Source organism: Motacilla alba, chromosome 26 (assembly GCF_015832195.1).
Source record: "Motacilla alba alba isolate MOTALB_02 chromosome 26, Motacilla_alba_V1.0_pri, whole genome shotgun sequence".
Classification (NCBI taxonomy): Eukaryota; Metazoa; Chordata; class Aves; order Passeriformes; family Motacillidae; genus Motacilla; species Motacilla alba.
Genome location: NC_052041.1, coordinates 1030697 through 1057182, shown reverse-complemented (window position 1 = coordinate 1057182; position 26486 = coordinate 1030697). Strand labels below are relative to the sequence as shown.

The following is a 26486-nucleotide window of genomic DNA, read 5'->3' as shown; positions in this document are numbered from 1 at the left end:
AAATATACACCAGCTTGAAAGCACTAAGCAAAGAATTTGGGCTTGCTGAGGATCAAAATATGAAAGAGAAGACTTATATTAAAAAAAAAACCACCCAACTTTGCACACCTTGGTCTATGTTTTCCCTTGGTGTCCATCACCCAGCTCAGAGGTACTCATTTGTGTGATCACTCCCCACTCTGGTGTGGGGATGGCCATGGTGCCTTGAGAGGCTACCTAGAACAGAGCTAGACAGTGTTAAAGGAATAAAGTAGGTGTTTATTCAAAAGGCCGTCAAAGGATACACCTTGGGCAGTACAAGAGCCTGGCCATGGCTCACCCAAGATGGATGGTGGGTCACGAGTTTTGACACTTTTATAAGTTTTGGTCCATTTCCTTATTGGGGTTAATTGTTCAATTACAGCTCCAGGTTATGCAGTCCCATCCTCCCAGTTTGCTCTCCTCAATTCACTGTTCTTTGCACTTTTAGAGCCTGAAGCTGCAAGGGTGTCCTTGGTTCTGGGGCTGGAAAAGGATGTTTTGTCTAACTAAACCGTGAGGAGTACTTGCTAACACTCTATATGAAGCTTAGAGCTATACACTAATGCAGTACAGAATCTGCAAAATATGAAAGTTAAGGCATCAGCCAAATTCCCTAAACACAGTTTAGTGCTTTCTTATACCCCACCTGTTTCTCAGTCACACATTACACTTGGCATCATTCTTTGGAAAAACAATTATATCAATGTTATTTGTGGGTTCTTCCACCTCTGACCCTCTCTCAATCCTCTGGTCCTTGCTTTCCAGAGTGCTTTTGCCCTTCTTTCCTTTCAGGGTACACGCACACAGGTTTCATTCCATGCCTTGGGCTCAAATGATCACAATAGGGTTGATAACAGTAGGAGCAGTATCCTCAGCAGGTGTCAGTTCCCTGCCCTGGGCATCAGTTCATCCCTTCCCTCCACGTACACATCCAGCCTGGCACAGTTCCACCACACTCCTGTTAAAAGTACCACCTTTATCCAAGCTGCTTGCAGGGCTGGAGATCTATACAAGAAGAGAAAAAATCACCTACTTTGTTGTTGTTCAAAATTGTTTCACGTCCCTCTCCTACTGCAAAAACTCAGCTCAGAGCAGGAAGGAATTTCCTGAAACCAATGCTGGTGCAGAGGCCCTGAAGGATGGATGGAACTCCAGGTATCAAATGTCAGACCTGCACACACAGCAGCTGCTTTTACCCAGGGAGTGAGTTTGGCAGTTGCAGGAATATTTCTGTTGATATATCCCTTAGGACATACCACAGGGTTTTTATGCTTCCCACTTAATATCCAACTTCAACTGGGCCATTTAAACACCAGATGTACGGATTGCAGTAGAACCTATGTGGCTCTCCAGATCTGGCCCTTGAGCTTTGAGTCCTTTCCATTTTGAGACTCTCCATCCCGCTAGAGGCACTTGGCACAGGCCCTGCTGTCCCTGGTGACTGCAGGGGAGCTGCCTCCAGCCTCCTGGGACAGAGATTTGTCCACACCCGCCTCTTTCAGCCCAGAGACAGCACTGGAGGACCGGGGCTTCTGGGTGCCCACCGGGCAGAGGTGGCTCTCAGGCTGTCTCACAGAGGATCCCGGGGTGCCATGCCTTAGTCCCGGCTTTGCCCGGGTGTTTCACTGCTGGCTTTCCCCGGGCTCAGTGCGCGTAGCCGGGACAGCGAGAGCTCTCACCCAGAACACCCGTGGGTGGGAGGCCCCTCAGGGCTCCTTCCCAGGGCAGCAGCCGCTGACTCTGGGTTCCCCAGGCTGAGCTCGGAGCCCTTGGCCAGCGCCCGGGGGAGGACAGTGCTGAGCCCCTGCCCTTCAGCCGCTGGCTCCGGACAGAGCGATCCCGGCCTGGAGGGGAGCTGAGGAGGAAGGTGCTGGCCTTCGTTGGCGGGAAGGCTAAACCCCGCCTCCTCCCCGCCCTTTGTTACGAATCAGCCAATAGTTCGCGCAGGATGGTGACCGACATTTCTGTCATCCAATGGCCCACAGCTGAGCGCACGCCTCGCCAATGAGCACAGCGCAGGGAGCCGAGCGCCCCGTCCCTCACTTTATATAAGGTGAGCGCGGAGCGAGCCGCCGCTGTTGCGGTGCTGCCCGGACACGTTGCGCGTCTGTGCCGGCGCTCCTGAGCCATGGTGAGTGGGGCGAGGGCCCGGCGGGGCACGGGTAGCCCGGCGCCGCTCCGCGAGCTGCGGCGCTAAGGCGGGTGACGGGATGGGCAGCGGGACGGCCCCGCCGGGCCGTGGGGGGCACTGGGTCTCGCTGCCCCGAGCCGCGTCTCGTCCCGCGCCCCGTCGCTCCCGCCGTCTCGTCCCAAAATGGTGGCGGGCTCGTCGAGAACATGGCGGCCCCCGGGACCCTCAGCCCCGGCCGGCTCAACGGCCGCAGATCCGTCCCGGGCACCGTCAGCCCCTGGGGCCGTCTGTCCGTGCGGGCCCCGGGGCGCCCTGCCCGCAGAGCGGGGAGAGCCGCCGGGTTCCCGCAGCGTGTGAAGCCGGGACAGCTCCGCGAGGTGTGCGCGACCCGCAGGGCCGCAGGGAGGAGCCCGGCCCCCCGCCCTGGGTGTTGCCCAGGTGCGGCTCCCCGGCTCCTGCCCCGGGTGGAGCGGGTGGGAGCGCGGGGATTGGGCTGATGGGGAGAGTTCCTGAAGGAGTTTGTGGGACTGGCAGGCGAGAATGAGCTGGTAAGTTGAGTCACCTTGAAGGGCAGTCTGAAAGGTGTGACGGGCTTGGATGCCCCACAGGACAGGGTTCATGTGCTGAGCTGGGCAGCACAGCTGGAGGCTGGGATGGGCGTTCGGCTCTCCCCCGTGGGGGTGTTGTCTTCCTACATGTCTGAAAAGAGATTGTCAGATGGTTACATGGATTTACAAATGTAGTAAGACTGCTACTGTGGGCTTGTGAATGTGTGGGAAATACTTGTTGAGCGGAAAATTATTGTAAGTTAGAGTGTTGGTGGGATGGGTTGAGGATCTTTCTCATACCCTTCCCTTGAGGGCTGTTTATTGCCACGGTTTTCAGAGAAAGTCAAATCAAGAGTGTGAACGCAGCCCCTAGTCTCTGCAAAGGATGCAGGTTCCCTGGAGTCCCATCCCAGGGAAACAGCATTCCTCCATATGATGTGCTGATAAGATTGGTCTGAGCTGGCACAGCCATTCTCAGGAAGCTTGACTTTCCATCAGCCTCACGCAGGTGCAGCTGGACCTTGAGCACCGTGCTGGGGAGTGCAGAGGACCTGGAGCCTGCTCCATCAGTGCCATGGAGGATCTGAGGGGCTCCAGCCTAGCAGTGAGTGCAGCAAGGGGCTGAGTCTGCAGCTGCTGGAAGGGTAGTGCCCTTCAGCTGGAGCACATCCTGTAGGGAAAGGAAACAGACTGGGCTGGAGAAATTCTGCCTGAAACTGTGTGCTTGCAAATCATGTATATAAGTGTGGGGAAAGCATTTAGCGTTGAGTAAATAAGAGGATTGTGTAGTGGCTTGAATACAGCATTTACCAGCACTGTGTGTACATTTAATCCTTATTCTGAAGCTCATCAGTGATGTGTGAAGGCCCCGAGCTATAATGAGTGTGGCAATTCTCTTGCCTGTCATTCCAACTTGGAGCTGATGCTTTTGGAATAAAATCTGAGCCTTGTTCTTCAGTATTCTTGGTGCTGTGAAAAGGCCATGCAGCACAAAGTGGGCAGAGAATCTGTTCATGTCTGACAAAGGTTTGTGCTTCATTGAATAGCCACATACTACTTAAAAGTCCTTAGTAAAGTTGTAGGAAAGCAGTTGAAAGAACTCTCAAAGCAGGATTCACAGTAGCACCAGGCCAGGCTTTGTTACTGACCTCGTCTGGCCAAGTTTTGAAAACCTGCAGGGATGGAGATCCCCTCCCACTTCTCTAGTGACCTGTTCCAGAGCCACACCATTCCACTGGAGAGACTTTTCCTAACACCATCCTGAGCTTTGCATCAGCCTCTGAGAATCTGACCTGGAGCCACCTGCAGAGCAAAGGGAAGCCTTCTGCTGTGCTGGCCATGTGTCTCCTTTTGTTCCCTGGCACATGGTTTGCCCTACTGAAGACAAGAGGACCCTGTGGGACATTCAGGCTGGTTTCTGTGGGAGCCTCCAGGATCTCTGCAGCCGGCCTCCCTCTGTTGCTGCTGTTTGTACTGGTGCAGGGAGTCATTGCCCAATGTGTTGAACTTTGTATTTTGTCCAAGTAAACATGCCATGGTTTAATGTGGCACCTGTAGCACCTGCTCTGTGGCTGTGTTGCCAAGCTGTACATTCCAAGTTGGGAGGGACCCACAAGGGCCATTGAGTCCAGCTCCTGGCCCTGCACAGGACACCCCCAGGAATCCCACTTTTTGCCCGAGAGTGTTGAGTTCTGTCAGCCCTGGTGTTGTGACCACTGCCCTGGGGAGCCTGTTCCATTGTCTGATCACCCTCTGGGGAAAGGATGTTTTCCTCATATCCAGGCAAACCTCCCCTGACACAGCTGACCTTGGGTCCTGTCACTGGTCACCAAAGAGTCCCCTGCCTCCTCTCGTGAGGATGCTGTAGACCATGGTCAAATCTCCCCTCTTCTGGCTAACCAAGCCAATGGCCTCAGCTGCTCCACAGACCCTTCTTCTTTACACCCTCCATCTCTGTGGTGTGGTGTGGTCCTTACACACCCTTTCAATGACCTTTCCCAGCTGCTTGTGGGTTTCTCTAGCAAGGCTTAGGTCACTGGTAGGACCTCAGTTAGGTGAGGATCCAGGCTGACGTGGTGGTCTATGTTATTCTCCTGTCCCTGCAGAAAAGTTTCAGGCTGTCCTGCTCTCCTAAAGGGATGTTTCCTGAGTCATTGCCGTGGTCTGGTCTCTGTGGCACTGCAGCTGGCTTTCCTGTCACCTCTCTCATGCTGTGCAGGCTGGCTGTGTGGTCTCTGCCATGGCAGCAGTGGCCAAGCTCAGTGCTTCAGCCTGGAGGGTGATGGTGTAATGGCTTTGGAGAGGAGAAGGGTGGCAGGCAGCTCTGAGTAATGCTGCTTGCAGAGAGGATGTGGGCTGGACACCTGAATATACAGTTTGGATGCATAGGAGCTTAAAAAACAGTTCAGTGCTGTACTTGAGAACAGGTGATTTTAATTTTTTTTTGTGACAAGTACAAATCTTAATTTCATGGGATTCCCAATGAGTTTAAAAGGACTGTGCTCCTGCTTTTCTGCATTGACTATGGATGTGGACTAGGCAGTTCCAGGTCAAAGAATCACAGAATGGTTTGTGTTGGAAGGGACCTTAAAGACCATCCCATTTGATCTCTTCCACTAGACCAGGTTGCTTTCAGCCCCATCCAGTTTGGTCTTGGACACTTCCAGAGATGGGGCAGCCACAGCTTCTCTGGGCAGCTTGTGCCAGGGCCTCAGCACCCTCACAGGGAAGAATTTCATCCTAATGTCTAATCTAACCATATCATCCTACATTTTAAGGCCATTTTCATTTGTCCATAGTCCCTCTTCAGCTCTCTCGGAGCCCTTTTAGGTATTGGAAGGGGCTTTAAAGTCTCCCTGTAACCTTCTTTTCTCCAGGATGAGCATCCCCAGCTCTCCCAGAGGGGCTCCAGGCCTCAGAGCAGCTCCATGGGATCCTGTGGGCTCGCTCCAGTAGCTCCAGGTCCTTCCTGTGCTGGAAGCCCCGGGCTGGGGCAGCTCTGCAGGTGAGCTCTCACCTGAGCGGGGCACAGGGGCAGAATCCCCCCCTGCCCTGCTGCCCACGCTGGGGGATCAGCCCAGCACAGGGCGGGTTCTGGGCTGCCAGAGCACGGGGCCGGGGCACGCTGAGCTTCTCATCCACCAACACCCCCATGTCCTTCTCCCCAGGGCTGCTCTGTCCATTCTCTGCCTGGCCTGTACTTGTGCCTGAAAGTACTCCTGCTTATCCTGGAATTCCAGGGAACCATTTAAAGTCATGTGCTGCAATATTAAAGAAACTGGGTTTCTACTCTGGACATTAGAGGGAACTTGGGAATCCATAAATGGGTAGGAACAGATAATTTTGCTGCCATGAACTATTTTCTACATGGCTTTCATGAGGTAGTTTTATCTGGTGTTATGGAGTTCAGTACCTTGTGCACAGCAGCGTGGTTTGAGGCCTGATGGATCTGTATTTATGGAAGGTTATGAAGGGGTTTGTTAGGCAAAGCCTTTCCTACTGAGTGACAAAGTTTCCTCAAGGGATCTGGAGAATAGGTTTTTTTGTTTTGTGTACATTAAATGAAGTGCTTCCGGATCCTGGGAGGATTGTGCTGCCTCTGGTGGCTGTGCTCCTAGGGCTGGGGTCTGGGTGTTGCTGTTCTGGACACTTAGGCCAGTGAGAGGGATGATCATCAGCTTTTCTGCATATTCCATTTGGTATGAAGAAAATTGGCTGAAGAACTTGAAAGAGTTGATCAGACTCTTCCTGTCTGATTGAAGAATAACAATGAGGGATGAGCTTGTAAAAATGATAATGTCCAAAAGGGTTTTTCTGGGTAGAGCTGATGATGTTTCAAAGGGGCTTTTGTGTCCTGTTGTGTTTTGTGCCAAATGCCCCCTACACCAAGACAATAAGGCCAATGTTTTGATGGCTTTGCGGGCTGGCAGTCCCCCCGGGCGTGCTGAGCCTTGGCTAAACAAGGGCAGTTGTGTTTGTGCTGAGCGATGCGTTTCTGTCCCGCAGCGCGAGTGCATCTCCATCCACGTGGGGCAGGCGGGCGTGCAGATCGGCAATGCCTGCTGGGAGCTCTACTGCCTGGAGCACGGCATCCAGCCCGACGGCAACATGCCCAGCGACAAGAGCATCGGCGGCGGGGACGACTCCTTCAACACCTTCTTCAGCGAGACGGGCGCGGGGAAGCACGTGCCCCGGGCCGTGTTCGTGGACCTTGAACCTGCAGTCATAGGTAACAGTGACTGTGCAAGGCGCTGGAGATCATTGCCACGTGTTATTGCCACATAAATACTTTAGCCTATCGGTTTTTGGCTAGGGGATCCATTCCTGTAGCCCTGAAAAATGCTTTGGGGCTTTAAATTTTTAGTGCATGAAGCTTGCCTACACCTTCCTAGTGATGGAAAATAGTCGGCTTTATTTTCACTGAGACTGGCAAATGTGCTCTGTGGAGCTTTCAAGAATTTCAGCATTACCTTCTGCCAGGCTGCGGAGTTAAATGGGTCTCATGAACATGCTTCATGGTTTTGCTATGCAAGGAGCAATTACAGCCCCTTGGAACAGTATGGCATAATGTGTGCTGCAGTCAGTAGAACCTCTTTAAGAGACACAGTATATATCATTAGGAGGATTCCTTGTTGTACTTGGGAATGATTGCTGTAGTTTCCCAGTCTGTGGAAGCTGAACAGTGCTTGCAGAAATGAGTCCCCATAGCTGGCCTAAATTCATGGACTTCTGAACATGCAGTTCAGCTTCCTGGTGCCTTATCTTTGAGAAACAATCTACTCCTGAAAATGTCTTCGGCTCCAAGCTCTGGCAACAGTGGCTCTTGGTGTTCAGATGTGATCCCATGCATCAGCTACTGACCAGCCCTCCATCCTGGGGCAGTAGATGCACTGTCAGCTCAGTGTGAGCTCCTGGTTTCACATGATCTTCATCCCTTGTGTCAGGAATCCTGGTTTTCCTCTCACCAGTGTGTGCCAGAAGTAATTCTTCTGGAGCTGGTTTGTGGCTATCTTGCCTCAAGTAGTGATTTAGGGCTGTTATAGCAGAGGTCTGTGTTGCCTGTGCTTATGCAGTTGCTGTGTTTTATCTTTCTGCAACACAGAATTGTGGAAATGTGTGACTGTGGCTACTCCTCTGTACCCAAACCATGGCTGTTCTGTAACTTCTGTTCAGTGTAGCACACCAGACCCCTTCTTGTGGCTAACACAGCAGATGAACTTCTCAGGAGAGCAGAAGGCTGTGTGGCTGTTTAGGGGTGGGAGTGCTGGGCTATAACTTTGAAATAAGCCCAGGGACCCTTGGCCGTACACTGATATTCCCAGGAGCTGTTGCAAGTCTGTCTTTGTGCTTTTTTGAGCCCTGTGGCTGTTGCCTGCACTGCACCGGCCAGGTGGTGGCTCTGAGCAACCAGGAACGGCTCAGAAATGAGATGAGATGAGACGAGACAGGTGGCAAAACAGGGCAGAGGAGCTGATGAGTCTTGGAACAAATGCCAAAAAGCAGTGAATGTTCCAGTGCTTGTTGGTGGTGCAGGTGTAGTGTGGGGAGATGGGCAAGATTGGTAATACTCAAAGTTAGGGCTTTTTTTAAAGGTTACTGTACATCATGTGCCTTTCTGGGAAATGGCTGTTATTCCTCCCTGGCTAATGTAAAAATTACTGCCCCAGTTTCCTGGGCAGGGCTTATGAGTCTCCCCATTCATGCAGCAAGTCCCTATGCACTGAATTTATGAAAAACCTATCTCTGTGCATGTAGCAGCTGCCACATGTGTGCACAGGGATTTCTGTCCTTCCAGATCAGTGCTGCTCTTGCAGAAAGCAGCAGGATGGGGAATATGCACCGCCTCTGTGAGTGTCATGGTAAAATACCATCAAACTTTCCACCATAAACTAGGGCAGTGACATCTGGGAATTCAACACAAGTGTCTTTAACAGTCTACCCCAGCTAGACTTGAAAACGTGAAGGACAATGTGTCTGGGGCAAGCTGGTTTAGCTGTCCCCTCACCTAGGTCCTTTGTTCCAGGCACACTTTGTGTGCAGTCCAGTGACTCCTCTGAACTCTACAAGTTTTGTTACTTCCTGAGGACCATCCTGGCTCATGTTAGCCCTGTGTGCAAAGGATAAAGAACCATTTTATTTTGGTTCTGTATTTTCCCATTATTACCCAAATTTGTACCCATACAATGTGGAGTGGTATTGTAGGAAGTCTTAGACACATGAGTATTTGAGATGGTAAACTTTTCCAAATTGTTTTTATTTTGATGCAGTCCTAGAAATACTTTAGATTGTTGGATTGCAAACTGAAGTGGGAGCTGGTCAGCATAAATTGGTTTAAATGCTAACTATATTTTTATGTCCTAAGCTTTACTTATCTTTGTCTTGCTTGTTCTGTTTCAGATTAATGAATACATGAAAGCAGGCAACTTCAGCTGTAGTTAATAAAGCTCTCTGCTGTTCACCTGACTTAAACTAAATAATGCAATACTGCAATAGCACACAACTCAAGAGTGGTTTGAGCTAAACCAGAGACAAAGCTCTGCTGAGTGCCTTTGTACCTTTCTGGTAGGACAGAGCTTTAGCCTGTTGGGTGTAAGTGCATATTTCTGGGAACTAGTGGCTCTAAATCAGTCTCCAAATGTGTAACTGCTGCAGGATGTGCTACAGCTTACAGCTCAGGGTTTAAATAATTGCTCTAAGAGCATCTCCTGTTCCTTTTGAACCCTTCTCTACCTTTGGCAGAAGGTACAGTGAAGAGAAAGGGACATGTAACCTGAATCGGCTCTGCTTGCCCACAGAAGCATCCTGGAGGGATTGGGAACTGAAGGGAAAAAATGGGATTTCAGCTGCTGGGCTGCAAAATGGGCCTTAAGTCATCTTAAACTGGAGAAGTGGTTCTGCTATAGTCCAGTTTTTAATTGCTCTGTCGGGTCAAAATTCTAAACTTTGGTGTAAAATAGCAGTTTCGTAAGCAATAACTTAATTTTTCTTAGTTATTCAGCATTTAGGCTGTAGGAAGTCACCTACTGATTGGTAGATGCCTTTTCTCTCTAAAAGTTTAAGTACATTATTCTAGACACCCCTAGAAGTTTGAAAAAGCTGGCCTATATAGAAAATTTACTTAAAATATTTGTATATTGTATAACAATATGTATCTTGTCTCTTCCCAGATGAAGTTAGGAATGGGACATACCGGCAGCTCTTTCATCCTGAGCAACTGATATCTGGTAAAGAAGATGCTGCAAATAACTATGCTCGAGGTCACTACACAGTTGGGAAAGAGATAATTGATCTCGTTCTAGAGCGTATCAGGAAGCTGGTAAGACTCCAGTGAAGGCTCTGAAACATCTATTCTACGGGATTTGGAAAGGAGGTTATCAAATACATAAACTGTGCTTTCATTTCTTTGTGGTATGAGAATCTGTGGACTTAGTCTGCATCTGCTTTTATTCTTAGCCAGCTGAGAATGGCTGGATTTCTCCTGTTATATATAGCTTTCAAGTGGCCTAAAATGCTGATGAGGTGCTTAAAACTTCATATATACTTTCATGTTTAGAAAGTCAGAACCAAAAATTATGATTTGCATAGTTCCTGCTGGAGAAGGATTGGTCTCTGGCTGTGGCTCTTTCAAGGAATTTTAAATAAGAGTGCTTGCTTCTGTGGTTTGGACTGTTGTTTGCATTTCCTGCTGTTATGATTTCTGGATTAATCTTATGGTAGTAACAGTAGAAAAGGAATAAATCTCAGTATGCTGGGATGTTTCAGCTTCCCCAGTACTTCAGTCAACTTATGGAGGGGGCAGTTTAGGAGGTTCAGGTTCCCTATTTAGGGCTGCTAAGCACGTCCATTGCCCAGTCTGTGTCACAAAGGTAGGAATTGTCATTGCACAAAACCCAGGTGCTTAGATATGGAATGCTAACTGAGTCTTAAAGTTCACCTTTTGCAGATTACAACTGGAATTATTCTCAACACTTGACTGCCACAATCTCTAATTAAAGCAATCATAAGTTTGCAGTAGGCTTTACTTTGACCCGAAAAACAGTCACAATTTCTTTGTACAAGCTGTTGGCAGTCCCTGTTTGTCCTGGGAGCTGAGCATCATGTGGCACCTCTTTGTGAGGACAGGGCTGTCTGGTTTTGTCTTCTGAGGGGAGTGAATGGGACTGGCACTGTAACAGGCTGTGACAGCTCACTTCCCCGAGCGGAGATACACGCTTGGCACTCGTGCAGCATTACAGCAGTAGCTCTGGCATGGGGGAGTTGCTCCATTTTTGTGCAGATGGAGAATACCAAGTAACTGTAAGGGATAGATAGTGTGTAGGTCTTTGAATATTCCTGCTTTTTTTGCTAATTGTTGGTGGTCTCGGCTGAGAATTGGGGATAGAAGGAATTTTAAGCTAGCAATTTGAAGTGGTTGCCATCCAATACGTAGGGGGTTTAAACCAGCCAAGAATACTGCTTTTCCTGGGACACCTTCTTGACTCTTGGTGGATCAATTCTGTATTTCTGAAGCTTGAACAGTTGGTATGTGTCAGAATTCAGAGCTGTCTTTCTTGAGCTTGATTGGGGATTCTTAATGCACACAATATCTTGAACACCTGTATTTTCTCTTTCAGTCAGATCAGTGCACTGGCTTGCAGGGCTTCCTGATTTTCCACAGCTTTGGGGGAGGAACTGGATCTGGTTTCACCTCTCTGCTGATGGAGCGCCTCTCAGTTGACTATGGGAAAAAATCCAAGCTGGAATTCGCCATCTACCCTGCACCTCAGGTCTCGACAGCTGTTGTGGAGCCCTACAACTCCATCCTGACCACCCACACCACGCTGGAGCACTCTGACTGTGCCTTCATGGTTGACAATGAGGCCATTTATGACATTTGCCGTAGGAACCTGGACATTGAACGCCCAACCTACACTAACCTCAATCGCCTCATTGGTCAGATAGTGTCTTCCATTACTGCTTCCCTTAGGTTCGATGGTGCCTTGAACGTGGATCTTACTGAATTCCAGACTAACCTGGTGCCTTACCCTCGTATCCACTTCCCGCTGGTGACGTACTCCCCGATCATTTCTGCGGAGAAGGCCTACCACGAGCAGCTCTCCGTGTCCGAGATCACCAACGCCTGCTTCGAGCCCTCCAACCAGATGGTGAAGTGCGACCCGCGGCACGGCAAGTACATGGCGTGCTGCATGCTGTACCGCGGGGACGTGGTGCCCAAGGACGTCAACGCCGCCATCGCCGCCATCAAGACCAAGCGCACCATCCAGTTTGTGGACTGGTGTCCTACTGGATTTAAGGCAAGTTTCAGTTCCACCATGATTTCTTAGACTTCTCATTCACTGTTCTGGGCACTGGGTGCCATTTGCTGTAATATGGCGGGGTGGTAGAAATGCTGCAGCCTTCTTCAGTGTCTCCTTCAGAAGCTGCTCAGAGTAAGGCCATGAGAACAGCCATGTCAAGTCCATGCACACACACCCCACAGGTAGCTCAGCAGAGGAAGTACAGGAAGGGTCTTTGTATGATGTGTTCCAGCAAAGGTTTATTGCATCCACCACGCCAAAGGGATCAGGGACAAAGACACGACCACGTGCTGTGCACAGGCTTTTGTGTGGGGTCAGTGCCCAGTGAGCTGAGGGCACAGGGGCAGGGCAAAGGGCACCAACCTGCAGAGGGGATGAGGGATGAACAGTTGGGGTGGGCAGGGTCAACTGGCCAATGGGAGAAGCAATCTAATGTAGGTTGGCAATAGTGCTGCACAGCACCATGGGCTGAGTCCTCTCTTTCACCTAGGTGGGGAAAACTCTGGTATGTTCCCACAGTGGAGTGTGTTTGCTCTGAGCTGTTCTGTAGGTACCTGATTTGTATTCTGAGATGCGGAAGTTTATGTTCTCATGCAGGGCTGTTTAGTGAGTGACACATTTTAATCAACTCCTGTTGTCTGACTTTGATTATTGTCATTGTCAAGCGCCACAAAGAAACTCATGCTCTGTTCCACATCTCCTGTAGGTTGGCATCAATTACCAGCCCCCCACAGTGGTTCCTGGGGGCGACCTGGCCAAAGTCCAGCGGGCAGTCTGCATGCTGAGCAATACCACGGCCATTGCCGAGGCCTGGGCTCGCCTGGACCACAAGTTTGACCTGATGTATGCCAAACGTGCCTTTGTTCACTGGTATGTTGGAGAAGGGATGGAGGAGGGGGAGTTCTCAGAGGCTCGGGAAGATTTGGCTGCACTTGAGAAAGATTATGAAGAAGTGGGCACAGACTCGATGGATGGAGAAGATGAAGGAGAAGAATATTAAATCCAACAGTGAATTGCAAGTCTTTGCCATTTTACTGCCTCTTTAGTAGCAATGTAAATCATGTCAACTGATTGGAATAAACTTCTTTAATCAAGAACTTTGGTAGTGTCCAAACACTATGTACACTCATTAACTACATGCAGTCAACAGTCCAAGAGATGGAATTCCTTTCTGAAGAAGGTAGCTGAATAAAGTAACCATGCTATGGTTCAGTCAGCTCTTGTCCTTAAGGCATTGCTATTTGAAGAGCTATTAGCGCCCAGAACAGAAGACTAGAATGAGCTGGAGCTTTTTCTGGAAGGTATTAGGTATATTTTTTCCAAGACTCTAGATTTGGTGTCACAAGAGGCAAAAGGAACTGTGTTACCCATAAAAGATGTAAGACCTTCAAAACTGAAGGCTGTTTGTGTTAGGTGTCTCCTATTCTTAGAGAGGGCCCGTAACTTAGAGATGCAGTAACCTGGATGGGGAGGAGATGTCCAGGCAGGGTGTGCCATAGCATGATGGACTTGCCACTGTAGGCAGAACCTGAGCAGTTGTTGCCCTTGTGTTGCTGTGCCCTCACACAGAAGGAACTGGAGTCCCTGTCTGCAGCTCTCTAGAGTCAGACTTCTCCTGAAGCTGTCTGGAGAAAAATCTCTGGGTTGACTAGCCACAGTTAAACATTTTAGTTTTCCCTAAAACTAAGTCTTTTGCAGAAGTAATTATTCCATGGGTTCAGATATGAATGCTGCCATCCTCTGTGTAAGCTGATGGAACAGGAGAGGATTTGGCTAATCAGGTTTATCTTCAGATGTGAGCAGCCTCTGTCTGAAACCTGCATCGACTGAGTGGGAGCCTGGGCGTGCTGAACCACAAACCAAACTCTTCATTGTAGAGCTGGATGACTGAGCAATCTCCCCCACAGCAATACCAAATGTGGAATAGTTGAATCTTAAGATGGCGATTGAATACTGAATGTGATTACAGGACACCAAAGTCTGACTCAAAGATGAGATTTGGGCTGGAGAATTTTCCCCATGCAATTTCAACCTTACTCATATTCCCTCTGTTTTAATAGCAGAGCGTGATTCAGGCCAAGCCTTGAAATCTGTTAGTTGCAGATGTGCACACCTGCTTGGCATGAGTCTCAGCTGGAGTTTGCAAGATTCCTGTACTCCCTTCTGCATGGAAGCTTCAGTGCTCAGGTAATGCTGCAGTATCTGACATCCCCTCACAAAGTGGCATCCTTTTCCTGGTCCCAGTTGCCTGGGCTTGTTCCAGGTGGGGGTGTCACCTGTAATTTAGAGTAACAGGCGGCTGCTGTTGTGGAAGGTCCCAGAACAACCTGGTCTGTGCGAGCTGACTAGGAATTGCTTTGGCTCCTCTTGTCCTGGATCACTCCATGGTTTTTTAGCCATTGTGTTGAGTCAATCTGATTTGGAGCTGGAAGTTACCAGTTTTAGAAAGATGGGGAGACCAGTCTTAGTGCTTTATTGCCTCCATGGTTGTCTCAGTCAGCTCTGCTGCTGTGCAGGATGTGTGGCAATCACACCTCCTGCCATTCAGCACAGCTAAGTGTGGTCAGTGTTTCAGTGAGTTTCTCATTTGTTTTTCCTTGTGGTTTTACGTTCCAGGGTAGACAACTGTCATGAATTTGAAGTCCTGTTGATTAACATATTTTCCTGTTTACTGATTGATTAAGGAAATGTGTTTGGTGGGGCCCAGGGACAGACACATTCATTCCAGTCAGAAGGACTCCATGTTGGCAATCATTCAGGTTTTAATGGGATGGCAATTCCCAGAGAGAAACGTGCACAGGGCTGTTTGGTGCCGTGCAAGTGTCAGGTTTTCACCCTGAACGTCCTGTATTGCCAGCAGGTCACGGAGATTGCTCTGTGCCACAAGTGCAGCACCATGACTTCCATTGGAAGTTAATTGTGTTGGAGTTGTGGGTTTCTGAACTGGCCTTTAGTGGGACCTTTTAGAAGTGATTTGCCTTTTCTGTGAGGAATTTGGTTTCATTGAAGCCTGGCCTACCCTCTCCTGCAAATAGTGTCTGGTTTTTACTGCACTGGTGGATTACTTGTGTAGAGACCACTTCCCTGTGGTGGGAATTGGCTCATGATGTCTGTTTGATCCAGCTGTGTACAGTGCTGAGGCTGTGCAGGGCACTCAGCAGCCATGTAAAATCCTGGTGCTTATGGAATGCTGAGCTCTGTGTCCTGGGAATCTCATTCTGTGGAGGCACTAGATGAGAAGCATTATGCTTTTAATTTTTAAAAGTAAGATGTAATGTTACTTAGAGAAGATGTAATCTGCAACATGATGGGTGGAAGGTTTCACAAGAGATACTCTGTCACTCTGTAGCCATGGGACTGATGCTGAAAACACATTATACATTTTCAGCCTACATCATACTTGAAACTTCATCATACTGGTATTAAGAAACCCTGTTGCTTTAGCTAGTGGGCAGCTGCTCTCTGTGTAGGCATGTGCATGCTGAGCTAAGATAAGATAGGGTTTTTCTCAGATATGAAGCCAATTACAGCAGGAAAATCCTGCTAAAACTGCTCTTGCTTCAGTGAGCTGCAGAAATCCTTAAATGTGTTCTAATTACTGACTGTATGGTTGGATTAGCAAGTGTGTGGTTCATCTGCTTCCTGAAATGTAGAGGAGACTTTGCACTGAATTAAAATTTGAGTGTAAGAGTGTGAACTTCTGAAAGTTGCAGAGGTTGATGTTAGCTGTCACTTTAAGGAAATTGCTTGCTTTGCACTCTGAAAGCCTTTCTCTAATTCTGTACTTTAATTGTTGGTCTGTTTGATAAGAAATGCCCATACTTGTGCTTTGCACAGTCATGTGCCTGTTTGCACTGGCAGAAGTGCGGGTATTATCTAGTGGTAACTAAATATATCTTTACCTGTGTGGTGACACAGCTTTCTCCAGTATTGAGATTGGTAATTAATAGCTCTCACCTGACAGAAAAACTTGTGTGAGTCATGAGGTGGAGGAGGAGGAAAAAATGAGTTGGAGCCATGGCGGTCACTGTGAACTTTGTGGTAAATTCTGGTGTTATCTGCAAGATCTGTTCTAGGGTAGTTCTGGTGCTGTTCCAGGAGAATGCAATGCAGCAGAATTTGATTTCCACCCACTCTCCCCTCTGAAAAAGCAATCTGAATCCCCTTTAATGTGCTAATATCTATATTATATATATAATTATGTACATTTCTAATTTCTATAGTAAGCATGCCACAGTCTAATTGTATGATGAAAGAGGTAACATAAGCCCACAGTTACACATGCCTCTACCTCCTTACTACAGATAAACTGATCTCAAGTAATATCAGAAAGAACTTTTGTGCCTCAGATACTTAAAATTCTGTCAAATAGGCAAGGTTCACCCATTCACTCATTCCATTACTTTATGCCCACTGACAGGAGCACCTTTGCACAATTTTTGGTTGTTTTGTCCCAGGCCTTCAGCCTTACTAGGCCTGCTGGCATTCCTGTTGGCATCCTGCTCCACTCTGGCAAATTCCCCTAGACAAGCCAGGCTGGCATGGTTCTGTACTGACTGTGCTTTGCAGTGCAGTCCTTGTGAGCCCTGTAACAGCAGAGAGCTGCAGCAGTGCTGCTGCTGTGCTGCCCCGTGCCCACTGCCTCTGTTCTGCCAGGTAAACCTGTCTGCCTTTGCAGCAGGCCATGGTTTCCTGTGTGTAGGAGATGCTGCACGGAAACAAAGCTGCCATGGTCACTGTTTATAGTGCAGAGCTATTTCAGTGCAGGGGGTGGGCTTTTCACTGGCCTTGCTGAAGTTTTGTGGCAACAAAAAGGAAGGGACCTTAAAGCTCATCTCACTCCACCCTCTGCCATGGGCAGAGACACCTTCTATCCCAGGGTGCTCCAAGCCCCATCCAGCCTGGCCTTGGACACTTCAGGGATCCAGGGGCAGCCACAGCTGCTCTGGGCACCCTGTGCCAAGGCCTCACCACCCTTTCAGTAGTATCTTTGAAGTCACATTTCTTTTATAACTTTCTTTTATAACTTTCTTTTATAACTCCAAAAAGTTTAGGAAGAAAAATGAGTCTGGTACTAAATGTGGAGATGCCACATCCCGGATAGGAGCTGTGAGCTGCTATGGCTGGGAAAACAGAGAGTCTTCTGTCAGGAAAAAGACCCTGAATTAGGTGACTCCTGATCTTGCCTGTTTTGTCATGTTTATAAGGAATTATTTCAAATAAAAACGCGTTTTCTTCTGAACTCCAAAAACAAGGACTGGGCTTATAAGTAAATTCAGTAGTAAAGAGCTGAAAAGCAATTTTCCATCATATTGCAGGACTCCCTGGAAGGGCTGTAGGGGTTTCTGTGTGTGTTGGGGAGGTGATAATGATTAATCCCTCGGCTCTATCTGGATTTGAACTAGAAGGAGGACTAACAGTGGAACTTCAGGCTGTGCAGGGACTTTGATCTACAGATTTCTAGTAAAAGCTGGGCAAGTAGATTAAAGATGTGGAGTCTCAACTGCCTGTTAATGGGGAGAGGAATGAGAGCATGATGAAATGGGGAAAATTACATTGGTCTGAAGGTTTTGTAGGTGTTGGCTGACAAGATGCTGAGAATACCAGAATGCTAAATAAATAAAAAAAAAGGGCGAGAGTCACATGAGGAGTGGTGCTGTCTGTGGAGCAGTGAATTGAGTCAGTTAAACCCTGGTCTCTATCTTTCTGCTGTCATGTCCCTGTTCCTTGGCTTTCTGCAGACCCTCCTTTGCGTGGCCAGCTTCATGTGATATAAAACGTGTTGGGTTGTCCAAGATCTTAGATCTTGAGATACTACCCTGTTTTCTCAACCTTCCAGCCAACTTTCAGGAGCAGGTTTCCCACTTTTTCTGCAGCATTATTTTGCTTTCCCTGGTCTGTGTCAGGAGCTTTGGGCACTTGGGCACAAAAACCTAAATTCTTCTTTTTAAATGTTTGCTAGAAAACAATAACTGTAAATACTAAGTTTGAAGATCCAGAAAACATTCTGAGAACATTTAGGAATTACTTTTTCCTAATGCTGAACAGTTAACTAGAAATTCAGAGAGACTTGGGAAGTCTTTAGTGAATTACTCTTTATGAGAAAAAAAGGAGGTGGATCTGAGTCCCTTTAAAATGAAGCATTACAGCCCACTGGATGTGCTCATTTTGGCTTTAAGAACTATTCCATGCTTCTGTGTGACACAAATAAGTGTGTGAGTGGTCTCTCAATTTTGGCTCAATATGTGCAGCTGTGATTTTGATAAGTCAGCTGCAAAGCTGAGGGAGGAGCAAGGGTTTAAGCCTTTCTTTGTGAGTTTCAAAAAGTGGGAAGCACATCCTGATCACAGGCAGGAATATTGAAATTCATTTTACAGGATTGGGACTGGAGATCAGATGTTGAGAGAAGTTGAGAAAAATGTTCCAGATGGCTTAGGTTTGTGTCCATGTGGGTCTGATCAGGGCTCCAGAAAGGCTGCCCCAAATATGTTGCCTTAGGCATTTCTGCCCCTTCAGCTCTGCTCCCCTTGGGAGGTGATGGATGATGTTGAGCTGCCATCACGCTGTGCTCAGGGCCTGTTTGTGGCTTCCTCCTAAGCTGCAGTTCTTTCATCTCTAAATAGTTCTGGATTGAAGTGGTGAGAGGCTATTGCGGGGCTCTCTCTGCAGACCTGTCTGTGCTCCTTACACACCAGGCAGCAAGTGCCTGTTGTTGTCAAGTCCAGAACTCGTGTTTGACTTCAGAAGGCTTAAACTGGGACAAATTCTTCTGTCTGAAATGGCTCAAACTTCCTGAGACGTGGCTTAGAAGGAGCTAGGGTGGCTCAGCCTGGAGAAAAGGAGGCTCAGGGGGGACCTTCTGGCTCTGCACAACTCCCTGACAGGAGGGGGCAGCCAGGGTGGGGTCAGGCTCTGTTCCCAGGGGACAAGGCACAGGACAAGAGGAAACGGCCTCGAGTTGCACTGGGGAGATTTAGGGAAAATGTCCTCCCAAAAGGGAGGTCAAGCACTGGCACAGCTGCCCAGGACAGTGGTGGAGTCAGCATCCCTGGAAGTGATGATGACTCCACCACATCATTTCTGAATTTTTTTTTTTTTTCAAAAAACTTGTGGATGTGGCACTTGGGACATGGTTTAGTGGTGAACATGGCAGTGCTGGGGGATATAGTTGGACTCTGGTTTTGTCTAGTCTCAATGTTTCTTCAATGTTTCTGTGATTTTTGCCCTGCAGTTTCCATCTGTCCTTTCTCCTAGACAAGAACCCCTGAGGTTACTGGCTCTCAGTGTTCCAGTTCCTGTTTCAGAGGTAGCTGCTGTGAGGGACTTGTTGCAGAACTTCAAATTAGGGAGGAATTCCAAGCAATGTTCTTCAAGAAGGCTGCAGAGACCTTCAGCATCTTTGTGTTGCTTTTCCTTTTGTTAGAGCTCTGTGGCTGCAACTGTCAAATGCATTTCATGCTCTTACCTCACCACCACTTGCAAAAGCTGCGCTTCACTTGTTCTGCTGAGAGTGGGGATCTTTGTGGCTTTTCAGTTATTTCCAAACCCTGTTGTGGAACCTGCCTTGGGTGGCTGCTGCACTGTGTGCAGTGTTCTCAAGAGATTGATATCCCACATTGAGCCTGGTGCTGTCTTCTAGCAGTTTGGGACTGGATTCTGTGCAATTCTGCACAAGTTGCTGCTGCAGTGCCCTATGCTGAGTTTCTTTTTTTTCAATATGTGTATATATTTTATACATACATATATATATATTTTATATCTTACCTGCTGGCTATCACTGTCCTTGTTGTCTCACACAGGCAATCATGTTTTCACTCTTACACTGCCCTTGGCACTGAGCTTTGTGTTAAATTGAAAAAAAAAATCCCTTCCTGCAAGAAGGGCCCAGTTTTCTTTTGCTCCCCTGAACTCAGTGTAGGAGCAGCTGGGTGCTGGAGCAGGGAACTGGGGTACCAGGGCTTAGCTACAGCTGCTGTGGAACCGCAGACTCCTCTGTTCCCTACTGAGCGGGACAGAATGGTTTCTGCCTTTTTTCTTCACAACTTCTGTGATGTGTTTATGTGGAAGGCAGAGCCCATGCATGCATGGAAGTGTCCCAGTCACGTCTCAGTATGCTATAGAACAGTTTCTGCCATTGTCCACAAATGCTTTTGAATCCGGTGTTAATGCCTTGCTGTGAACATATGGCACCCAGAGATGGGGGTTCCTCTTCCTAACTTCCCTCATCATTCCAGCAAGTTACTGGCACTTCCATGCCGAGTACTCCTGTTTCTTGTTTTACTTGTTGCTGTGTTTAGTGTTTATCTTCCTCTCTGTGTTTTCAGATTCTGTGCCTGTTTCTTTGCTTGTTCACTGCTGTTGCAGATCCTGGCAGAGTGTTTTGGCTCCAGCTTTGTCTATTAGCATATGTGCACTGGCTTGGTTGTTGTCACTGCCTGCAAGTATTTAATGTCTGCTAAGTGTCTGCATGTGTTGGATCTGCCTGATGAGGCTGCGGGGGCCAGCTTGACCCCATACTGGTTTAGGCTGTATTTACTTTGGACTGGTTGTATTAAACACTCATATATGATCAATGCAGGCATTTCTCTGAAGCACCTGTGTGCTGATACACCAGTTTTTTTCTTGCTAATTGTAGGTGCTGGCAGATCAAGAGTAACCCTTGCTGTTGTACTTGTGGTCACTAAAGGATTTTCTTGTTTAGACTTGTACTTCCTTGTGAAAGATGCTCTAGTGTCTGTTGGAGACCTTGAATTTTTTACATCATCTTCCTCAGATGTGTGTGGTTTCCAGGTATGAAGACAGTAAGCTAAGATTCCTTTGTGGAGCTCCCCTAGAACTCTGCATTTGGAGGCCTAATTTTTTGACTGTAAAGCTCCTAAATTCTTTCCATTGCCAGGTTGTTTAATGCCACTCTTTCTCCTTTGAAAGCTCCCTAGCTGCTTTGAACTTGTGTGCCATCTCCCATACTCATGATCAGTCTTCCTTGGTATGATTCATGTGGGTTTTTGCCACCTTTGCTTTGCTGACATTGTCACCTTTGCCATCAGCATTGACTGAAATGTCTTCTCTGCCTTAATTCGTGTAGCTCTTGCACATTTTCCATTGTACTCGAGTAATCTGCAACTATTTCTGCACCTTTAAATCCCTTTTAGGAGCAATTTTTCTATGGCTCTTTATCAGTGAATGAGTGGTTTAAAACCCAGGTTTTAACTTGGGTTTTAACAGACAACTCCTTGGCTGTTCAGCCTTGGACTGCACATTTTTTGTGTATTTTAAGTGATCCACAGGTGCTTAGATGGCTTTGTGTGTACTTGCTGATTGAAACCTGGCTAGTAGCTTGGTGGGAGAGTTTGAGGGTGTAAATCCCTCTGGAATGCAGGTGCAGGTACCCGGGCACAAGGATCCCTGAATCCTGTGCCACTGCCCAAGCTAATGAAGAGTCCTCACTGCCTTGGTAATGCCACCCCTGGTGTGTCTGACAGCGAGTCCTGGAGCATGTCTGGGTAACCGAGGGGGATTTTGGCTGTGGCAGAGGCAGAAAGCCTGACTAGGAACAAAATTTGCTAATTAAACATTTTCTGCAGAACCAGCTTCTCTCCTTGCCTCAGCCTGGGGGTGTCACGGCACCGTGGGAGGGGCAGGGGTTCATGTGAGGTGGCACACACAGTGACAGAGGGCTGTGCAGGGCTGGCACAGGGCACATACTGCTGAGCTCGGCGGGCAGGGGGTTTCGTGCTGCTTCTGCTTGCCCTGGCAGAAGCCACAGCTGAGTCCAGATCCTCCTGGGGGACCAGTGCTGATGGTACTTTGTTTCACTGCAATCAAGGGGCTGGGGCAGAGGAGCTGAATTTTCATGTCTCACTGTTTTTTCTAAGAAAAAAAGATAGGCTTTTGTGGTTTTATACATTGTGGCAAATTGTGTTTCCCAAGTTGCTCTGTTGTTGCCTGGCTTCACTTTCTCAAGCATTGAGGCCTGGGGCTGAGCGAGTCACCCCAGGCTCTCTGTACAGTCCCTGCAGAGCAGCGTGGGGGGGTTGGGTGAGGTTACTCTGACCTATTTTAGGCACCTGCCTTAAGATGATGAACTTCAAAGCCTCACCTTCACTGCCTGTCAGTGCTACTCTGGTGCCAGGTCCCTTGCCAGCCTCCACACCATGAGAATCCCACCTGCTGCACGTCCTGCCTGGACGCAGGTTGTGTCTCACACTGCTGTCACTTGTGTGCTGAAGCACAGGAAGGTACAGCCCAAATTTCTTGAGTGTGAGTCAGTGACTGCCTCAGAGCAAGGTGAGGCATGTGAAACAGCACTTCAGCTCTGCCTTTCCAGCACTTCCAACAGCTGTGGTTTGCTTATCCTTGTTCTTAGGGTAGTCTGGGCAAGGATTTGGAGTAAGCCTTTACTCAGCTTTAATAGCAGCTAATGATAGGGTAAGGGACTTAGAGAATTTTATTAATAAAAGTAATGCTGAAGGCAGTTGCACAACGGCAGGGGAGCTTCCATATTGGCTCCATGTGCTCACCAGCTGTTCTTACCTGGCTGTTGACAGTCCCCACTGGACCTGTGTGCAGCTGGGGGACTTCTGTCCTCGGCTGCTCTGTTCCAGCCCACAGCCGAGGCTCAGGTTTCCTGCCTGCCCCCTCTGCAGGCCCCTCAGCAGGGTTTCCTGTACTCACAACTCCAGCCTGAGAAGTTAAGAGCTGCTGGGGCTCTTTGGCTCCCCTGGAGAGCAGCAGGGATCACAGGGAGCAGTGCGGAGAGGGACAGGGGTAAGGAAGGGTAGCTTCTGGAGGAAAGGCAGAGACATAGCAGCGCGTCTCTAGATTAAAACAAATGGTTCTGTTGTATCAAAAGTTGCCAGCAAAGTCCCTAATTCCCCATCTGAGTGCTGCTGCTGAGCCTCACCCTGGGTACAGTGTGAGACGGATGATCTGGCCTGGCATCAGAGCAAGATCCAGTGCAGTGTCCGAGGTGGGAGCTATGCTGTAAATGTTCAGAGCCCAATGTATTCAGAATACTCTATAATTTTTACCAGGATCCCAAGATCACAGTGCCTTGTCACGAACAGCCCTGTTTCTCAAGTACTGATGTGCATCACCATCTCTGGGAGCAGCTGGAAAATGTAAACCCCTTCTCTAGCCTTGATGATGACACTTGGACTGTGTTGCAGGTTTGTGCATGCTGTTGGTTTGCCCAGGAAAACTGGTTTGGTTTGATCTGTCAGAGATTCTGCTTACTAAATATGTTTGTTCCCAGGAGCCTATTTTCTTAAAGAGCAGAGAAGCTCAGCACATCTCTCCCTGCCATGTACTCCTCTAAACATGTAGAGCTTTAATTAGGCCAGACTGTGCTGATGAAATGAGGGCTTTGGCTTCAGTGGAGTTTCAACTCCCTACGTGGTGCTAATGGTCCCTGGACATGGTAGTGCACCTCCTGGGCAGGATCTCCAGCTCAGTTCTGGGTTATTCTGGAGTGGAGCTTGTGGAATGTTACTGTAGTTCCCTGAGTACTGTTCATTGCAGAGCCTCTGGCAGCTGTTTGCTTGGCTTTCCCAGTGTCCCAAGAACAGAGATCTTCTGTCTGCTCAAAAGTCCAGGGTATGGTGTTTCCTAAAGCTGCTCTTCTCAGTGTTGCTGTTTGTGCCAGGCCGATGGCACAGCGCTCAGTGGGTGCTGGAGCAGGTGGCTGCAGTGGCAGCTCTTGCTGTGACAGAATTAAACCAAAGAGACGCAGACTGGGATGGAAGGTGTAGGGTCAAGGGACTGGTATCAAACCTTTGTCTGAAGAGGAGAGCTGGTCTAGAATGGCAAGGGCAGGTACACAGGAGGGGGAAAGATTAACCTGATTATCCTTACTCGGCTCTCATGAGACACCAACTGCAGAGCTGCATCCAGCTCTGGGGTCCCCTGCACAGGAAGGATGTGATGCTGCTGGAGTGAGTCCAGAGGAGCCCATGAAGCTGATCAGAGGGATGGAGCACCTCTCCTGTGAGGAAAGGCTGAGAAAATTGGCATTGTTCAGCATGGGGAAGAGCAGCTTTGGGGTGACCTAATTGTAGCCTTCCAGTACCTGAGGAAAGCCTACAGAAAGGATGAAGAGAGACCATTTACAAGGGAATGGCTTCACAATGCCAAAGGGCAGGGTTAGATGGAATATTGGGAAGGAATTCCTCCCTGTGAGGGTGCTGAGGCCCTGGCCCAGAGTAGCTGTGGCTGCCCCATCCCTGAAATGTCTAAGGCCAGGTAGGACAGGGCTTGGAGCAACCTGAGATAGTGGAAGGTGTCCTGCCCATGGCAGAGTGTGGAACAAGATAAGCTTTGAAGTCCCTCCCAACCCAAACCAGTCTGGGATTCTGTGATCTTCCTTGCAGTGTCTAAGTCAGATACATAAATGCAAACAAGTCAGTATGGGCTGTGTGAACAGGGTGCTCCAGGCAGGTGGTGGCTGGTGCAGGAGAATGAAGGGGAGGTTTGCACTAGTAGGGAAGTTCACGGTATGGTGCTCATCCAAGAAAACACAAAAGATTTGCTAAATATTCCTCCAGGCTGATGGGACTCCAGTAGTCAGATGGTGTGTGAGGAGAGCTATGCTGCAGCAGCCTGTAAAGGGACACTCAGATGTGAATGTTCTGGACAGATATTCTGTTTGGAGCTCACAGCTGGGCAAGGATGAAGGAATTGCCAAGAACAAATCCCTGATGTGGTGAAGAATGCTTGGCTTCAGTTGGAAGCCTTGGCACTCCTCACCTTGGGCCACCCCCTTTGGATGGGCTTTGCTCTATATGTTGGAGTCCTGCTCCCTTATTTCTCACTGTCCCTGCTTGGTCCCTGCCAGCCCTGCAGCTGCTCCTGGGTCAACACTGAGCTGCAGGAAATGGGGGAATTCTGCTCACAGGGCACAAATGGAACAGGCTTGGAGAAAGCCCATCTAATAAAAGGTTAATTAATGGCAGTCAACTGAACCATGAAGAAGGAATGTCTGCACTCTCATTCCAGCCAAGGGAAATCAGCTTTTCTTTCTGCAGCTTGTGCTTCTAACACTTGGGGAATTGGGTTTCTAAGCCAGACAGTGCTGTGCCACACTAATCCCCTGAACAGAACAAATACTGCAGATGTCACAGCAGAGAGAAGATACAGAGAAGGCAACGTGCAAATGTACACATTTGTGGTGATGAAGTGTTTTCATTAGCAGGTAGCAAGGTTAGCAGGAAAGACAAGATGCTTGATGGGATGCACAGACCCTCCAGGGCTTCCAGCTTACCTTAAATCTCCATCTTTTCCACCCCTGAGCCACTTTGCCCTCCCTTCAAGGCACCTGTTTTTTATCCCTAGGTTGTCCCTTGATCTTCCTGCTCTGCCCATCTTCAGATCTTTGTAGAAAGTGCTTTTTCTCCTCCTTCAGAACTACCTAAGTAAAACACCTGTGTCTGAGTGTTTTTTCATCACAGCCCCATGGGAAGCCTTTAGATGTGACAGAAGAAGCAGAAACAGTCCTGCTGAATGTGGTCCTTCAGCTCTGATGAAAGGAGTCCTCAGGGAATCATTGCAGGAATGGATTTATTTGTGGAACACCATAATCCACTGTTGTTGAAACATCCCTGCCCCTCAGGGACACTCAGAACCAAAGTTTCAAAGGTAGTGCTCTGCTCCCTGCCAGAGCCCCTCAAGTTTGGGATGTGCTGCAGGCCAGCTGTTGGAAGGTAATCAACCAGCTTAGTTTTCTCTCCAGATGGTGATATTTGGTGATTTGTACCGTAGGGTCTCTTGGTGTAAATGGAAGTACAAACAGATATGGTGCATTTCACATCTATGGTTAAAGATCCCTGTCTAAACCTGATCTTGCTTTTGTACAAGGAGAGGGGTGTAGTGACTTCTGTCAGATGTAGGTCAAACTCGGGGAAGGAATGGGCAGGAGCCTCCTGGAAACTGGAGATGCTTCTGCTGGCTGAGGACTCTCCAGGACTCCCAGAAGCTGAGCCTGCCTGGTCTCCTGGAGCTGCATCTGGTTGTGGCTCCGGGCCCTGTCCCTGCCAGGGTGGGACTGTCAGAGCTCAGCTCAGCGCTGGTGTCGGTGCTGTGCTGACTCAGAGCTCGGCTTGGCACCGGCGCTGGCCCAGCACAGCCCCTGGGCCCGGGGTGGAATGGAGAACAGCCTGTGCTGCCAGGCTCGGAGGTGGTGCCTTGTCCTGTGCCCCTGGCAGGAACAGCCCCCGGGGTGTGGGTCCTGCTCCTCTGCATCCCCCAGGGGGGCTCCAGCAGGGACAGCTCAGAGGGGAGGATCTCTCCCTGTGACACCACCGGCACAAATGCTTTACACAAGCTCTGTCCACTTGCTTTTTTTCCTCCATTTTTAAGTGAGGAGAAGAATTTGACTTGTCTTAAACTGGCCCTGAGCACTTTGTACAAATTTTTGATGCACTGTAACCGTGAGCAGCAGCGGAGAGCTGACAGCTTCCTCCTCATCCTGTCTCCTGGGGAAGGTGTTCCTGTGCG

The 26486-nt window shown here is 48.6% G+C and overlaps 1 protein-coding gene across 1 annotated transcript; it reads left to right on the top strand.

Annotated features, from left to right (window-relative positions):
- The first annotated feature begins 2026 nt into the window (after positions 1 to 2026).
- Positions 2027 to 13094, top strand: LOC119711872 (tubulin alpha-8 chain). The gene is made up of 5 exons (XM_038162516.1): positions 2027 to 2152; positions 6706 to 6928; positions 9867 to 10015; positions 11313 to 11993; positions 12703 to 13094. The coding sequence occupies exons 1-5, from the start codon at positions 2150 to 2152 to the stop codon at positions 12994 to 12996; spliced, it is 1350 nt and encodes a 449-aa protein (XP_038018444.1). The 5' UTR covers positions 2027 to 2149; the 3' UTR covers positions 12997 to 13094.
- The last annotated feature ends 13392 nt before the right edge of the window (positions 13095 to 26486 follow it).

Excerpts from the sequence above, each read along its gene's own strand:
- LOC119711872 (XM_038162516.1), top strand. Across the intron at positions 6,929-9,866 it reads CCTTGAACCTGCAGTCATAG|ATGAAGTTAGGAATGGGACA; the intron begins GTAACAGTGACT and ends GTCTCTTCCCAG. Across the intron at positions 10,016-11,312 it reads TAGAGCGTATCAGGAAGCTG|TCAGATCAGTGCACTGGCTT; the intron begins GTAAGACTCCAG and ends TTTCTCTTTCAG.